General features: G+C 42.2%; 1 protein-coding gene across 1 annotated transcript in view; it reads left to right on the top strand.

Moving 5' to 3' along the window:
* Positions 1-302: 302 nt before the first annotated feature.
* Positions 303-18,506, top strand: part of LOC106565154 (protein bicaudal D homolog 2) — a 58,238-nt gene continuing 40,034 nt past the window's right edge. Inside the window, exon 1 of the mRNA XM_045691498.1 lies at positions 303-2,266. Within this exon, the coding sequence (XP_045547454.1) occupies positions 2,027-2,266 (240 nt within the window). The 5' untranslated portion in view covers positions 303-2,026. The remainder of the gene's footprint in view (positions 2,267-18,506) is intronic.

Genomic DNA, 18,506 nt, shown 5'->3' with positions numbered 1-18,506 from the left:
ACTGTGGCTTTTTCTGTAGCCTACAGGCTGGAGATAGTGTATGACAATAATGAGGACACTTTTTACATCATGCCGGTTTCTCCGATCAAATTGCCTAACCTAAATGGCGCTCAATCAATTAAACAAATGTTGATTAGGTGACCATGATGGTTCGAGGGCCAGATTGGGAATTTAGCAAGGACACGAGGGTTAACACCCCTACTCTTACAATAAGTGCAATGGGATCTTTAGTGACCACAGAGAGTCAGGACACCCGTTTAACATCCCATCCGAAAGACAGCACCCTACACAAGTCCCCAATCACTGCCCTGGGGCATTGGGATATTTTTTAGATAAGAGGAAAGAGTGCTTCCTACCAGCAGTGGGGTGCAGGGTGGTATGCTGGTAAACACATTGCACATAGGATCGCGATAACTCCTGGCAAAGTTGGATAGCTGATATTCAGAGCTGAAATAGCCACATTGATTAGTCACAGGTATCGGGACTAATAAAGTCAATGCAATTGCCTGTTTTACAAACGGTGGGCCTATACAACATGGGTGGGCTTTCATAAAATTCCATTGCAGGCTGACCAGGAAGCACAAGCCGACGTCTTTTATACGTTTTTTTTCCTCCCGTCCAGACGTTATTTATTTGTATTTTTTTTAACGAACGGTAGGTAGGCTTACGACTTTGACGGGGATTCATAACATTAAACTTCAGGCAACACCTCAGTAAGCACGGACCGACGCCTTTTGGACGTATTTTTTTTTGGTGCAGTTCCGGACCAACCATTTTTATTTTACCTTTATTTAACTAGGCAAGTCAGTTAAGAACACATTCTTATTTTCAATGACGGCCTAGGAACAGTGGAACAACTTCCTTGTTCGGGGGCAGAATTACAGATTTTTACCTTGTCAGCTCGGGATTCGATCTTACAACCTTTCGGTTACAATTCCAACGCTCTAACCAATAGGCTACGCCCCAATGATTTTCACATCCACTGACATGGTTTTTTGTCCGGTCTGGACCAAATCTTAACTTGATTTCAACGTCCACCGATATTTTAGGTACTGAGTGTTTGGTTCAGATTTGGTGTGCGGTCTGATTTCAACGTCCCGATTGGTTCAGATTTTGTCTCCGGATCTGTTTGGTTCAGATTTGGTTCAGATTTTGTCCTGTCTTGACCAGCCTTGATTTGGCCCAAACATAGACGTCTATAAATGACTTATTTTCAACTTTCATTCAGAAGCGAAAATGAACCTGATTTCAATGTCCGGAAAATACATATCTTTCAGCATCTGGAAAAGATGCCTTTTCAATGTCCTGGAAATATGTATTTTAAACATACAGAAAATACCTTTTCATCTTTCAATCAGAACCTAAATTGAACCTAACATCAACGTCTGGAACTATTCTAGTTTTGCAGGGGAACGGAATTTTTTGGTCTTGCCTACAGCGGCAGAATGGCAAGGACCGGCCCTGTATCTACCCCCTTACTATCACTGTTACTATCAACTCATAGTGCAGCCCAATCAGCCACGCAAAACAGTTTTGAGTGGCAGCAAATCTGTCCAATGAGCTGAGTCGCTTTCCATACACCCACTCCTTTCGAAACACCCACTCGCTCAAACTCCGGTCGCCATATTGGGTTGCAGCTACCCATACTTGAGTTAGTGCCTACAAAAAGACGCCATTACTATTTCTCTCCATGGGCGTAGTCCTTCTTCCAAACATAATGGCCCTAAAACTACATCTCCCACGGCGCACAACTGTAGACCTGAAACTGTATTCCTCATAATCGATGATCTCAACTTAGTTTCCTCTCTAGTGGCATGAAGTAGGCTAGCTAGGGACCGCGGCTATGGAGCGAGCTGAAAATACTATCTGATAACGGTATCCGCTTATAGACCGCTGAACTTTTTGTTCACATCAAAAAGTTGAGGACCCGACGAGAGAGACAAAAACACAGCCATGCCGTTCAAATACAGAAGGCACTGATTTATTTTTTATATGCTTTTCTGTTGTCCTTCAAGTGCTGGCCAAGATGTCTGTGGAGGAACAGGAATATCCAGAGGCGACTCTGGTTGCAGAGGCCGGGCCGCAGTGGTTTCGGGCGGAATTAGAACGCCTATCCCGGGAGTTGAGCGAGACGACTCATGAGAAGATCCAGGCGGCGGAATACGGGCTTGCGGTGCTCGAAGAGAAGCAACTGCTCAAACAGCGGTATGATGAGTTGGAGACTGAGTTCGAGACCGTTCGGAAGGAACTCGACCAGCTGAAGGAGGTAGAGTCAGGTCACAACATTCCACTACACATTTGTCAATTTTACTGTCAAAGAGCGCCCATTTAACTTTGTAACCGTTAATGGCTACATTGTTTCTTACAAAGAGTACAGTCATTAGTGTACGTTTCTCATTCGATTCAGGCTAGCTATGCTATGTTGCATTACTTTGTCGAACGTTTTAAATTCAATTCAGCTGTGATGTTATAAGGGACAGTTCGACATTTACCGGGGGGTGCATAGCTGGAGGAAGATGTTTTGAGTTGGGGGTGCTGTGTGTGAGGTAGAAAAAAAACATAAGTATTTGCAGGCTAAGAATAAAATACAATTCCAAATGTAATGAGTAGCCTAAGCATAGGACAATATTCAATAAGAGTAGTCACTGCAGCCTAAATTGAATTGAAATACATTTGCCAAAATTATAGAATTAAGCCTGTCTATGGAAAATACTTCAGCAGAGAGCATGATTTAGCCACAGAGCATCATTAGCTCCTTTTAAAGCAGTGATTGAAATCACAAACGTGTAGGCCTATGCGCCTAGTTGGGAAGCCCGCAATTTGCTTTTTTTGAGATGTGGCTGTCAGTGAAAAGCAATGCATCTAAAATATGTGTGAAGATAATGTCTTCAGTATAATTTGAAATGTTGAGAAGAAGGGAGGGGTGTGTGTGACAGAGAGGCCAGCATCCTGGAGTCGCCTCTTCACTGATGACATTGAGACTGGTGTTTTGCGGGTACTATTTAATGAAGCTGCCAGTTGAGGACTTGTGAGGCATCTGTTTCTCAAACTAGAGACTCCTAATGTACTTGTCCTCTTGCTCAGTTGTGCACCGGGGCCTCCCAATCCTCTTTCTATTCTGGTTATGGCCAGTTTGCGCTGTTCTGTGAAGGGAGTACTACATAGCGTTGTACGAGATCTTCAGTTTCTTGGCAATTTCTCAAATGGAATAGCCTTCATTTCCCAGAACAAGAATAGACTGACGAGTTTCAGAAGAATGTTCTTTGTTTCTGGCCATTTTGAGCCTGTAATCGAACCCCCAAATGCTGATGCTCCAGATACTCAACTAGTCCAAAGAAGGCCACATTTATTGCTTCTTTAATCACAACAACACTTTTCAGCTGTGCTAACATAATTGCAAAAGGGTTTCTAATGATTTAAATAGCCTTTTAAAATGATAAACTTGGATTAGCCACACAGGAGTGATGGTTGCTTATAATGGACCTCTGTATGCCTATGTAGATATAACATTAAAAAAAAATCTGCCGTTTCCAGCTACAATAGTCATTTTGCAACATTAACAATGTCTACAGTGCATTTCTGATCAATTTGATGTTATTTTAATGGACAAATAAATTGCTTTTCTTTCAAAAACAAGGACATTTCTAAGTGACCCCAAACTTTTAAACGGTAGTGTATTTCCTATTACCAAGTCATTAATGGTTTCTATGCCTTTAGTTTTCCACGTGTCTGGCATCTCTGTCCTCTTAACTTATTACACCTAGACGTTCCGCTAGCGGAACACCACTCCAATATCCAATGATGGGGCGTGGCGCGAAATACAAACTCCTCGAAAACCCGAAAACATCAATTTTTCAAACATATGACTATTTTACAGCTGTTTAAAGACAAGACTCTCCTTTATCTAACCATACTGTCCGATTTCAAAAAGGCTTTACAACGAAAGCAAAACATTAGATTATGTCAGCAGAGTACCCAGCCAGAAATAATCAGACACCCATTTTTCAAGCTAGCATATAATGTCACAAAAACCAAAACCACAGCTAAATGCAGCACTAACCTTTGATGATCTTCATCAGATGACACTCCTAGGACATTATGTTATACAATACATGCATGTTTTGTTCAATCAAGTTCATATTTATATCAAAAACCAGCTTTTTACATTAGCATGTGACGTTCAGAACTAGCATTCCCACCGAACACTTCCGGTGAATTTACTAAATTACTCATGATAAACGTTCACAAAAAACATAACAATTATTTTAAGAATTATAGATACAGAACTGCTTTATGCAATCGCGGTGTCCGATTTTAAAATAGCTTTTCGGTGAAAGCACATTTTGCAATATTCTGAGTAGATAGCCCGGCCATCACAGGCTAGCTATTTTGACACCCACCAAGTTTGGTACTCACCAAACTCAGATTTACTATAAGAAAAATTGGATTACCTTTGCTGTTCTTCGTCAGAATGCACTCCCAGGACTTCTACTTCAACAACAAATGTTGGTTTGGTTCCAAATAATCCATAGTTATATCCAAATAGCGGCGTTTTGTTCGTGCGTTCAAGACACTATCCGAAGGGTAAATAAGGGTGACGCGCCCGCGCGTATCGTGACAAAAAAATTCTAAATATTCCATTACCGTACTTCGAAGCATGTCAAACGCTGTTTAAAATAAATTTTTATGCGATTTTTCTCGTAAAATAGCGATAATATTCTGACCGGGAGTTGTTGTTTTCGTTCAAAGACTGAAAATGTAAAATGGACTCTTCACGTGCACGCGCGCACCCGTCTCATTGTTCTCAGATCGACCACTATCCAAATGTGGTACTGTTTTTCAGCCATGGACTGCAAAGTCATCATTCAACGTTCTGGCGCCTTCTGAGAGCCTATGGGAGCCTTAGCCTCTCTGGGGCAGGCGGGACGAATTCGTCCCACCTACGTAACAGCCAGTTGAATCCTGTGGCGCGATTTTCAAAACCTTTGAAATGCTATTACTTCAATTTCTCAAACATATGACTATTTTACAGCTATTTAAAGACAAGACTCTCGTTAATCTAACCACACTCTCCGATTTCAAAAAGGCTTTACAACGAAAGCAAAACATTAGATTATGTCAGCAGAGTACCAAGCCAGAAATAATCAGACACCCATTTTTCAAGCTAGCATATAATGTCACAAAAACCCAGAAGACAGCTAAATGCAGCACTAACCTTTGATCTTCATCAGATGACAACCCTAGGACATTGTTATACAATACATGCATGTTTTGTTCAATCAAGTTCATATTTATATCAAAAACCAGCTTTTTACATTAGCATGTGACGTTCAGAACTAGCATACCCCCCGCAAACTTCCGGCGAATTCATTAACAATTTACTAAATTACTCACGATAAACGTTCACAAAAAGCATAACAATTATTTTAAGAATTATAGATACAGAACTCCTCTATGCACTCGATATGTCCGATTTTAAAATAGCTTTTTGGTGAAAGCACATTTTGCAATATTCTAAGTACATAGCCCAGCCATCACGGGCTAGCTATTTAGACACCCGGCAAGTTTAGCACTCACCAATATCAGATTTACTATTACAAAAGTTTGATTACCTTTTGTTGTCTTCGTCAGAATGCACTCCCAGGACTGCTACTTCAATAACAAATGTTGGTTTGGTCCAAAATAATCCATCGTTATATCCGAATAGCGGCGTTTTGTTCGTGCGTCCCAGACACTATCCGAAATGGTAAATCAGGGTCGCGCGCATGGCGCAATTCGTGACAAAAAAATCTAAATATTCCATTACCGTACTTCGAAGCATGTCAACCGCTGTTTAAAATCCATTTTTATGCAATTTTTCTCGTAAAAAAGCGATAATATTCCGACCAGGAATGTCCATTTAGCTAAACAGAGGAAAGAAAACAAAGCTTTCGGTCGACGCGGGCACGAGCCTGAGTCTCACAGTACTGTAACCAGCCACTACCCAAACGCGCTACTTTGTTTCAGCCAGAGCCTGCAAAGCCACGATTCAGCATTTTGCCGCCTTCTGAGAACCTATGGCAGCCGTAGGAAGTGTCACGGGACAGCTAAGATCCTTACTCTTCAATAAACAGAGACAAGAAGAACGACACCTTGTCAGACAGGCCACTTCCTGCATGAAATCTTCTCAGGTTTTTGCCTGCCATATGAGTTCTGTTATACTCACAGACACCATTCAAACAGTTTTAGAAACTTTAGGGTGTTTTCTATCCAAAGCCAATAATTATATGCATATTCTAGTTACTGGGCAGGAGTAGTAACCAGATTAAATCGGGTATGTTTTTTTTATCCAGCCGTGTCAATACTGCCCCCTAGCCCTAACAGGTTAGAAAGTGTCATGTTACAGCAGAGATCCTCTGTTTTCAATAAAGAGGCTAAAGAAGGCCAAGAAATAACGTTTTTTTATCCGGCCGTGAAAATACTGCCCCCTATCCATAACAGGTTAATGTTGATGGAGGCTAAATTGATTTCTGATTGTCTTAACTCACCACAACTAATAAGCTGAGCGTGTCAAAATTATCTTCACCTCACACAGTAAGTCAACATAGTCAGTCATTTAAAAAAAAAATCCATTGTGAATGATAACATTTCCTCACACTATTTGAAAAATCTTTCAAACACTCTCCCCCTCGATAATCACCAGGCCTCGGTGTGAAAGAGCAAAATGTCATGCTCCGAGGATCCCATTCATCCAGTGGAAACGTCATAAAATACCCTACCTGAACACATGTCCCTTTGCGCAAAAACAGCTGTTTCTGTCCGGAGTTCACTGGAGCAGGAAACTCTGAGGGCCCAGAATAGGCTAGTTGATGCAATGTTGCAAGTTCGCAAGCAACAGCATAGGGCCGGACCTTCATATATAGTCACTGTTGCTGGACCCAGTAAGACCGAAAGAAAGGGAGGCAGCCCGGCGGAGTATCTATAGAGAGATGAAAGAACCTGCATTTTCATGAGGACATATGTCTTCTTTATGTATTTTTTACTTAGTTGACAATGGAAGTTGTATGCCTACTGCTACATTTGCCTAGACTATCTCTATTTTATTTAGCCGCCAATGGCTCACGGTGAATCAATGTGTCTAAATGGCAGAGGCTGGTGCACTCCTATTAGTGGAATTTTAACTTTCAGATTGGTATCATTTTTGTGTTATTAACCACGTGACAATGATTTTGTGTAATGAAAACGTTATTATTAAAATGAAACTGTTTCACGAAAATGTGCATATGAAATGTCATGCAGATCGGTAGAAATGGTAGGATACATTGTAAGCTTCCCCAAACGTGAAACTCATACTTAACTCACGCGCCTAAGAACAGACTATTGTTAAGAGTGCACATTTCTTTGTACTGCGTAATTACAACGTGTGAGAGCGATAAGGAGAGGGGTGTTGTAACTAAGATTGTGCGTATTAAAACTGAGCATAAATGGACAGCTATGTGGAGAAAAGCGCTCACCTCGATCCAGCAGGTGGATAGCACCACTCACTGGGCAATCCCCAGCACTGTGTTGCTTGCCATGGGAAGGAGCAGGCCTGCGAGCCGAGGGGGCAAGAGAATGCCATGTTCCTTATTTGATATTGTTCCCTTTTCGCCAAGTTTAGAATTGTAAACTAATAGAAAACAGAAGTGTAGAACTAATTGTGAGCACTGCTTCAGATCACTTGATATCCACTACAATTGGGAGAAAAGAGAGAGGGAGAGAGAGAGAGACCCGATTTAAATCAAACTAAACTGTCTATTGCACAGCAGAGGGTGTGTCCAAAATCCCACAACTGAACAGATAAGAGCATACCACTTACAAAACAGAGCTGAGAGCTCTCCATGTAGAATGGGCCCCATATATAATTATCCCATGTTTTCTTCTCTCCCCTACCCGAATCCCATTATGATTATCATCAAGAATGCAACAGAAAACACACATTCTTACTGGGGAGGGGGTGGGCTGGTCTAACCTGAGGTGTCATGAAAAAAAGTATTTGATCCCCTGCTGATTTTGTACATTTGCCCACTAACAAAGAAATGATCAGTCTATAATTTTAATGGTAGGTTTATTTGAACAGTGAGAGACAGAATAACAACAAAAAAATCCAGAAAAACGCATGTGAAAAATGTTATAAAATGATTTGCATTTTAATGAGGGAAATAAGTATTTGACCCCTCTGCAAAACATGACTTAGTACTTGGTGGCAAAACCCTTGTTGGCAATAACAGAGATCAGACGTTTCTTGTAGTTGGCCACCAGGTTTGCACTCATCTCAGGAGGGATTTTGTCCCACTCCTCTTTGCAGATCTTCTCCAAGTCATTAAGGTTTCGAGGCTGATGTTTGGCAACTTGAACCTTCAGCTCCCTCCACAGATTTTCTATGGGATTAAGGTCTGGAGACTGGCTAGGCCACTCCAGGACCTTAATGTGCTTCTTCTTGAGCCACTCCTTTGTTGCCTTGGCCATGTGTTTTGGGTCATTGTTATGCTGGAATACCCATCCACGACCCATTTTCAATGCCCTGGCTGAGGGAAGGAGGTTTTCACCCAAGATTTGACGGTACATGGCCCGACCATCGTCCCTTTGATGCGGTGAAGTTGTCCTGTCCCCTTAGCAGAAAAACACCCCCAAACCATAATGTTTCCACCTCCATGTTTGACGGTGGGGATGGTGTTCTTGGGGTCATAGGCAGTATTCCTCCTCCTCCAAACACGGCGAGTTGAGTTGATGCCAAAGAGCTCCATTTCGGTCTCATCTGACCACAACACTTTCACCCAGTTGTCCTCTGAATCATTCAGATGTTCATTGGCAAACTTCAGACGGGCATGTAGACGGGCATGTATATGTGCTTTCTTGAGCAGGGGGACCTTGTGGGCGCTGCAGGATTTCAGTCCTTCACGGCGTAGTGTGTTACCAATTGTTTTCTTGGTGACTATGGTCCCAGCTGCCTTGAGATCATTGACAAGATCCTCCCGTGTAGTTCTGGGCTGATTCCGCACCATTCTCATGATCATTGCAACCCCACGAGGTGAGATCTTGCATGGAGCCCCAGGCCAAGGGATATTGACAGTTCTTTTGTGTTTCTTCCATTTGCGAATAATCGCACCAAATGTTGTCACCTTCTCACCAAGCTGCTTGGCGATGGTCTTGTAGCCCATTCCAGCCTTGTGTAGGTCTACAATCTTGTCCCTGACATCCTTGGAGAGCACTTTGGTCTTGGCCATGGTGGAGAGTTTGGAATCTGATTGATTGATTGCTTCTGTGGACATGTGTCTTTTTTACAGGTAACAAGCTGCGGTTAGGATCACTCCCTTTAAGAGTGTGCTCCTAATCTCAGCTCGTTACCTGTATAAAAGACACCTGGGAGCCAGAAATCTTTCTGATTGAGAGGGGGTCAAATACTTATTTCCCTCATTAAAATGCAAATCAATTTATAACATTTTTGACATGGTTTTGATTTTAGATTTTTTTGTTATTCTGTCTCTCACTGTTCAAATAAACCTTCCATTGAAATTGTAGACTGATAATTTCTTTGTCAGTGGGCAAACGTACAACATCAGCAGGGGATCAAATTCTTTTTTCCCTCACTGTATATACATGGGGTATGGTTTAGTCGAGGTAATATGTACATAGTGGTGAAGTAACTATGCATAGATGGTAAACAGAGAGTTGTGTGTGTGTGTGTGTGTGTGTGTGTGTGTGTGTGTCAATATACGTGTGTGTGTGGGGTTAGAGTCCAGTGAGTGTATTTGAGCCTGTGCAAGAGTCAAAATAATTATAAAATAAAGGGGTCAATGCAAATAGTCCAGGTAGCCATTTGATTAACTGTTCAGTCTTATGGCTTGGGGGTAGAAGCCGTTAAGAAGTCTTTTGGTCTCAGACTTAGAGCTCCGGTACCGCTTGCCGTGCGGTAGCAGAGAGAACAGTCTATGACTTGGGTAGCTGCAGTCTTTGACAATTTGTAGGGCCTTCCTCTGACACTGCCTGGTTTAGAGGTCCTGGATGGAAGGAAGCTCGGCCCCAGAGATGTACTGGGCCGTACCCACTACCCTCTGTCGGATGCCGAGCAGTTGCCATGCCAAGCGGTGATGCACCCAGTCAAAATGCTCTTGATGGTGTAGCGGTGGAACTTTTTGAGGATCTGAGGTCCCATGCCTTTTCAACCTTTTGAGGGGGAATAGGCGTTGTCGTGCCCTCTTCACTGCTGCCTTGGTTTGTTTGGACCATGATAGGTCCTTAGTATTGTGGACACCAATGCACTTGAAGCTCTCGACCCGCTCCACTACAGCCCCGTCGATGTGAATGGGGGCATGCTCAGCCCTCCCTTTCATGTAGTCCACGATCAGCTCCTTTGTCATGCTCACATTTAGGGAGAGGTTGTTGTCCGGGCACCACACTGCCAGGTCTCTGACCTCCTCCCTATAGGTTGTCTCATCATCGTCGGTGGTCAGGCCTACCACCGTTGTCGTCAGCAAACTTAATGATGGTGTTGTAGTCGTGCTTGGCCACACAGTAGTGGGTGATCAAGGAGTACAGGAGGGGACTAAGCACACACTGTTGAGGGTCAGCGTGGCGGATGTGTTGTTGCCTACCTTTAGCACCTGGGGGCGGCCCGTCAGGAAGTCCAGAATTCATTTGCAGACCAGCCTTTCAATGCATTTCATGGCTACAGATATGAGTGCTACGGTGTGGTAGGCATTTAGGTGGGTTACCTTGGCGTTCTTTGGCACAGGGACTATGTTGGTCTGCTTGAAACATGTAGGTGTTAGACTGGGTCAGGGAGAGGTTGAACATGTCAGTGAAGACCCTTGCCAGCTGTTCAGCGCATGCTCTGAGTACACATCCTGGTAATCCGTCCTGAGGCCTTGTGAATGTTGACCTGTTTAAAGATCTTACATTAGCTACGGAGAGCGTGATCACGCAGTCGTTTGAACAGCCGGTGCTCTCATGCATGGTTCAGTGTTACTTGCCTCGAAGCGAGTATAGAAGGTATTTAGCTCGTCTGGTAGGCTCGCGTCACTGGGCACCTCATGGCTGGGTTTCCCTTTGTAATCCGTGATAGTTTGCAAGCCCTGCCACATCCAACGAGCATCAGAGCCGGTGGAGTAGGATTCAATCTTAGTCCTGTATTGACTCTTTGCTTGTTTGATGGTGGTTAGCTTCTTCCAAAATCAAGCTTCGCTTGGTAACAGCATAGCATCCCTTCCTGGATCAACAGCCTTGCTGTCTAATATTTGTTATGTGCGTGGAGCAAACTGTGAGTAGTATTTTTGAGTTACTTGTATAGTTAAGTCAGAAACTGTATAAAATGTTCAATGCACTTGTTAGCATTTAATTATAATTCTCTGAGATATTACATGTACTTGTTAGCAACAAATTTTCCACCAACAGGTTTCTGTGCAAACACAACCAATAAACAAAGCATCCCGACTTTGGGCACACTAATATCATGGTTTGCGTTTTCAACACCACAATAAATAGACTATAGCCGTATTTGCACGGGACTAGTATTACTAGAGAATGTTGGTTATGTAATTATTACGACAGAATGTCCACTATTCCAGAGGACTATTCGGACGGGATTAGTTTTTTCCAAACTGCCCCCTGTAATTCTTATTTTCTGTAAATGAAACATTATGACGGAAGCCTGGAGGTTTATATTCTAGAAGTGATATTTCAACATGTCCAGGCGATTAAAGGCTACACTGATAACTTGAGCTCCCAAGTTTCTAAACCATACCAAACTTGTCATTTCCAAAAGTTTAGCCCAGTTGGAATGCTGCTTTGCGATAAATTAACAGCAAGGGTTGCATTAAATAGGCACAATATAATTTTTTTATTGACAGATTTGGCGATCAATTAATTGGCACAAAACTTAAACAAAAGCATTCACTGTGAAAGTTGATACATGTAGGCCCTTATATGTATATACTACCGTTCAAAATTTGGGGTCACTTAAAAGTACCTTGTTTTTTTTTTTTAAAGAGAAGCTCATTTTTGCTCCATTTAAAATAACATCAAATTGATTAGGAATTCAGACGCCTCAATAGTCCTCACCTGGCAGCTTTGTTAAATAGTACCCGCAAAACACCAGTCTCAACGTCAACAGGGAAGAGGCGACTTCGGGATGCTGGCCTTCTAGGCAGAGTTGCAAAGATAAAGCCAAATCTCAGACTGACCAATAAAAAGAAAAGGTTAAGCTGGGCAAAAGAACACACACTGGACAGAGTGCCTACCACTCTAAAACCACAAACTGTGGTTTAGAGGGTGCAACAGGTCAGCACCTCAGTAGTAAATGTCAGTTGGCTTTTCAATTGGGGAGCGTTTTGAGCTGTGTCTCATGTCTTCACTGTCCTTTCATGCGCAATGATGCACCTGGGCTCCGCTACCTATCAGCTATTCCTATTTGTTCTTGTGGATTCATATAAAAAATGTATGCTGCGTTGAATGCTTTAATGTGTGGTATGATTTGTAGTTAGCCTATTGCAGATCTTGACAAATGATGCAGATCTTGACAAATGATACACCTCCCACGATTGTCACTATGAATAGTGCATTTAGGGCAGGATAGGCTGTTAGACTGGTAGACTATACAAACCTGTGGTATAGTAAAAGTTAGCACACAGAAAAGTTTAGTGCGTAAGGGAAGTACCAAAACACCTTTATATAGGGGTGGTGCATGCAAACATCAGGAAATGTGGCTAGGATGTAAGAAATTATCTAGTAAAACCTGCAAAAGAGCGAATGTAAAACAGGGAAAAAACACACTACCCTCCAGTGTGCCCAATAAAAAAAACACACAACCCTCCCGAAAGCAACAAAAAAAAGCGAATTAAATCGAGTTGAGGAGGAAACTGACACCGTTGCAGCCTGAATAGAGGATGTTTTATTTACCAGCCGGTCCATGGGTGGCATGAGTGTATTACCAGCTGGGCTGACTGTGTCGACACCTAGAGGTTATACGACATCAGGAAGAACTCTCTAGGGGTCTCGGTGCTAGAAGTTTGTTAGCCTACTTTAATAACATCAAAGTTGGCCTACTGTGATAAAAGACGAGGAAAACATTCAAAAAGACAGAACACTAACTTCAGGCAAGAGTGTAGATGTTTTCAGATGTTTACAAACACGTGTGTGTGTGTGTGTTAGTATTATTTGGGAAAATGTGGGTGATATTTGAATATCCTTGTTAAAGTTATTATCTCTGCATGACATCTATCAGCAATAACCTACACCAGTCCCAACTTGCTCTTTGTTTGACAGTGGAAATTGTTGTGGTGGAGGCCAGTACTATTTTTAAAGCCAGTCAGCCCCATGCTGGCTTTGCCTCTGCCAGAGAAAGGTTTCCCTGCCTCAGGCTTCTCCAATTGGAGAACAGCAGTCGAGTTGTTTGGCTGGTTTTGATCAGGTTTGACCTAATGCTTTAGGCTTCTCTCTGAAAGACTAGGGCCTCTATCTTGTGAATCCTGTTGCAGTTTATCCCTGTGTCATAGGGGCTAGTACCCACTGTTGAACAGGGCTGGAGTCCAGAGGCCAAGCTAGGTCCAGCCCATGTCTTTATGACATTTAAGGGGATTTTAGTCACCCTGAAGCATGTGTGTCCCTCTCCCAACAAAATGGCTTGCAGTATACTGAAATCAACTGTTAGGCTATGTCTTAGAGCTAAGCAACAACATTCTCACAGAATTCTGACTATGGTGCTCTAGCAGAATGACAGAATTTATAGCCACACAGCACAACTTCACTAGCATTGTTTATGTTTATCAAGAATAGCTCATTTGTGACCTGATTCAGGAAATTAGGCGTATGTCGCAAGTCACAACTTCTCAGGAGAGCCGTTTGAACGTAATAATTAATTTTTTTATCAAAATGCGTTTTTTTGGCAGAAATGCCTTCTAGAACATGTGAACTTTCATGTGCCTTACTAACAAACTTGTATGCCATCTGATAATACGAATGAAATTGTTAAATTACGAGCCTTATTGGTTAAGCTACAGAAAAAGGGAGTAACCTTCCCACAAGCCATGGCTGAGATAATGAGTGGGCTGGACATGGGGAGAGATGAGTTCGGATTGGTCTGCCATATAGAAGGCTTCTGTCTATTTGAGCTCGTCAGTCTGTGTTGGTAATCCTGTTGAACGTGGCTTTTAAAAAAATGTATTGTGTAGTGGAGCTGCATAAGTGTGGTTCTCCACTTTCTGGAGGATCAAGTTTTGAAATCAGTGGAATTAGAGTATGATAGCTGAAGAGTTGGAGAAAACACCAGTCTCCGTATTACATCTTCAAACTAAGGGCAACCGTGGTATGGCGTTCCTGACAGGGAGACGCGTGGTGATGTATACAGGCAAGATAGTCAAGCGACAGCTAGCCACATTTTCAGATATTACACGTTTCTAATTTTGACAAAGTAGTTTCATTTCAAGCTAAAGTGTACTGTTAGCTAGCTATCTAACGTTAGCTGGCTGGCTCCCTAGCTGATGTTATTATTAGTTTCCCACGGCCATTTGCTTTTCTAGTTAGAGCCTAATCAATCAATCAAATGTATTTAGAAAGCCCTTTTTACATGAGCCGACGTCACAAAGTGCTGTACAGAAACCCAGCCTAAAACCCCAAACAGCAAGCAATGCAGATGTAGAAGCACGGTGGCTAGGAAAAACTCCCTAGGAAGAAACCTAGAGAGGAACCAGGCTCTGAGGGGTGGCCAGTCCTCTTCTGGCTGTGCCGGGTGGAGATTGAATGTTTGTAACGGAACATGGCCAAGATATTCAGTTAAACGTTCATAGATGACCAGCAGGGTCAGATAATAATAATTAGAGGTCGGCCGATATGATTTTAATGCCGATACCGATTATTGGAGGACCAAAAAATCCCATATATATATATATATATTATATTTGTAATAATGACAATTACAACAATACTGAATGAACACTTATTTTAACTTAATATAATACATACCGTAATTTCCAGACTATTAAGCGCACCTGAATATAAGCCGCACCCACTGATTTTTTTATTTTTATTTTTTAACATAAATAAGCCGCACGTCTATAAGCCGCAGGTGCCTACCGGTTCATTGAAACAAATGAACTTTACACAGGCTTTAACTAAACACGGCTTGTAACTAAAATAAATAGGCTTTAACGAAACACGGCTTGTAACAAAAAATAAAAAATTAGCAGTAAGCTTTAGTTGTCTTTTTGCACTGAGTCAATTCCTCACGCTGCTGTTTCCAACGTCTTATCATCGACTCATTAAGACCAAGCTCCCGTGCAGCAGCTCTATTTCCTTTTCCAACAGCCAGATCAATCGCCTTGAACTTGAAAGCTGCATCATATGCATTTCTCCGTGTCTTTGCCATGATGAGGGTGACAAAATGACTACCGTAATCAGAATGATGGGAAGTTTGAGAGCGCTCGATTTAATCTAAACAATAAACAAAAAAGTTGTTTGACCTTAACCCGTTCGGCAATTTCATTGGTCTAATGAAAGCTTTATGCCGCCAAAAAACTGAGCACGTCACAGAATGTGTTTTTTGGAGAAAAAAAATTGAAAGCGGGAAAAATCCATATATTTGCCGCGTCATTGTTTAAGCCGCGAGGTTCAAAGCGTGGGAAAAAAGTTGCGGCTTATAGTCCGGAATTTACGGTAAATAAAATCTATTTAGTCTCCAATAAATAATGAAACATGCTCAATTTGGTTTAAATAATGCAAAAACATGGTGTTGGAGAAGAAAGTAAAAGTGCAATATGTGCCATGTAAAAAAGCTAACGTTTAAGTTCCTTGCTCAGAACATGAGAACATATGAAAGCTGGTGGTTCAATATTCTCAGTTCTTCAATATTCCCAGTTAAGAAGTTTTAGGTTGTAGTTATTATAGGAATTATGACGCGTCGACAATTTCTCTATACCATTTGTATTTCATATACCTTTGACTATTGGATGTTCTAATAGGCACTTTAGTATTGCCAGCCTAATCTCAGGAGTTGATGGGCTTGAAGTCATAAACAGCGCTGTGAAGCAAGCATTGCTAAGAGCTGCTCGAAAACGCAGTAAAGTTTGAATGAAAGCTTACGAGCCTGCTGCCGCCTACCACCGCTCAGACTGCTCTATCAAATCGTAGACTTAATTATAATATAATAAACACAGAAATTCGAGCCATTAATATGGTCAAAAATGGAAACTATCATTTCGAAAACAAAATGTATATTCTTTCAGTGTAATACGGAACCGTTCCGTATTTTATCGAACGGGCGGCAACCCTAACTCTAAATATTACTGTTACATTGCACAACCTTCAATGTTATGTCATAATTATGTAAAATTCGGGCAAATTAGTTCGCAACGAGCCAGGCGGCCCAAACTGTTGCATATACCCTGACTGCGTGCAATGAACGCAGAAGTGTCACAATTTCCCTAATTAATATTGCTTGCTAACATGAATTTTTTTAAACTAAATATGCAGGTTTAAAAATATATACTTCTGTGTATTGATTTTAAGAAAGGCATCGATGTTTATGGTTAGGTACATTCGTGCAACGATTGTGCTTTCTTTGCAAATGCGCTTTTGTTAAATCATCCCCCGTTTGGCAAAGTAGGCTGTGATTTGATAAAAAATGTACAGGCACTGCATTGATTATATGCAATGTAAGACAAGCTAGTTAACCTAGTAATATCATCAACCATGTGTAGTTAACTAGTAATCATGTGAAGATTGATTGTTTTTTTTATAAGAAATGTAATGCTAGCTAGCAACTTACCTTGGCTCTTTGCTGCACTTGCGTAACAGCCTGTCATGCAGTTTCCTCGTGGAATGCAATGTAATCGGCATCCAAAAATACCGATTGTTATGAAAACTTGAAATCGTCCCTTGACCTCTAATAATAATCACAGTGGTTGTAGAGGGTGCAACAGGTCAGCACCTCAGTAGTAAATGTCAGTTGGCTTTTCATAGCTGATCATTCAGAGTTAGAGACAGTAGCTGTGGTAGAGGGAGTCCAAAACAGCAGGTCCAGGACAAGGTAGCACATCTAGTGAGCAGGTCAGGGTTCCTTAGCTGCAGGCAGAACAGTTGAAACTGGAGCAGCAGCATGACCAGGTGGACTACGGACAGCAAGGAGTCATCAGGCCAGGTAGTCCTGAGGCATGGTCCCAGGGCTCAGGTCCTCCAAGAGAAGAGGGAGGGAAAGATTGAGGGAGGGAAAGTTGAGAGGGAAAGAGGGAAAGATTGAGGGAGGGAAAGATTGAGGGAGGGAAAGACTGAGAGCATACTTAAATGCACACAGGACACCGGATAAGACATGAGAAATACTCCAGATATAACAGACTGACCCTAGCTGACCCCGACACGTACACTATTGCAGCATAAATACTGGAGGCTGAGACAGGAGGGGTCGGGAGACACTGTGGCCCTGTCCGACGATACCCCCGGACAGGGCCAAACAGGCAGGATATAACCCCACCCACTTTGCCAAGGCACAGCCCCCACTCCACTACAAGGAAATCTTCAACCACCATCCTACTACCCAGAGACAAGGCCAAGTATAGCCCACGAAGACCTCCTCCACGTCACGAACCCAAGGGGGGGCGCCAACCCAGACAGGAAGATCACTTCAGTGACTCAACCCACTCAAGTGATGCACCCATCCTGTTAGCTAGCTGACATTTAACCTGGTTGGTTAGCTCCGAGCACTGTGGCATTGTTCATTGTTGTTTAACTAGCTAACGTTAGCTGGCTGACTCGTTAGCTAACGTTACATGACGTGTGTACAACGCCCGTGGAATATGTCCAGAGTCAGTAAATGTCTGCAAAAAAGCGTCATGAAATTGTTGCCAGCAGAGCTGGTTAGGCTGTTTTCATGTTATCCAGAGTTAAGCAAATCATTGGCCAGAGCGCCAGGTGTGCGTTCCGAGAGCGTTCCGAGATGGGTGGGGCTAAATCTTAAGAAGGTGTGAACGATGCTGAATGGGTGTAGACAAAGAGGAGCTGTTCACTAGATACCAAAATATTCAAAGGCCATTTTCTCAAAAGTGGGTTTACAAGTTGATCAACTTTCAAAGCAGAATTACTTGCCCATTGTTCCTCAAATGTAGTGTATGATATATAATTTTGTAGCTCTGAGTCTCTACTTTTATCCAATGTAAAAAAACATCATTTCAAAGACCAAATCCAGGTGTGAGTCACATTTCTGTTGTCATTTATCTCAAGCATGATGATGCTAAATCCACTCCAATGTAGCTAATATCCGAATACATTGTAGACAGCCTCAATATTGAACTTTGTGTGAGAGACAGAGGGAAATAAAAGAGCATGAGTTCCCAGGCCAAGCATCAAGCATGTCTGTCCCTTGTATTGTATGTGTACCTAAATATTCTCTCTCGCTCGCTCGCTGACACACACAGCCTATGTTCTTACTCACAGACACTTGACAGGGCTTGACATTACCACTTGTCCTCTTGTCGAACAAGAAGAATTTAGATTTAAGTTGT

Source organism: Salmo salar, chromosome ssa12 (assembly GCF_905237065.1).
Source record: "Salmo salar chromosome ssa12, Ssal_v3.1, whole genome shotgun sequence".
In the NCBI taxonomy this organism is placed as follows: domain Eukaryota; kingdom Metazoa; phylum Chordata; class Actinopteri; order Salmoniformes; family Salmonidae; genus Salmo; species Salmo salar.
Note: the sequence above shows the minus strand (reverse complement) of the source record. Positions and strands in the feature narration are given on the sequence as shown.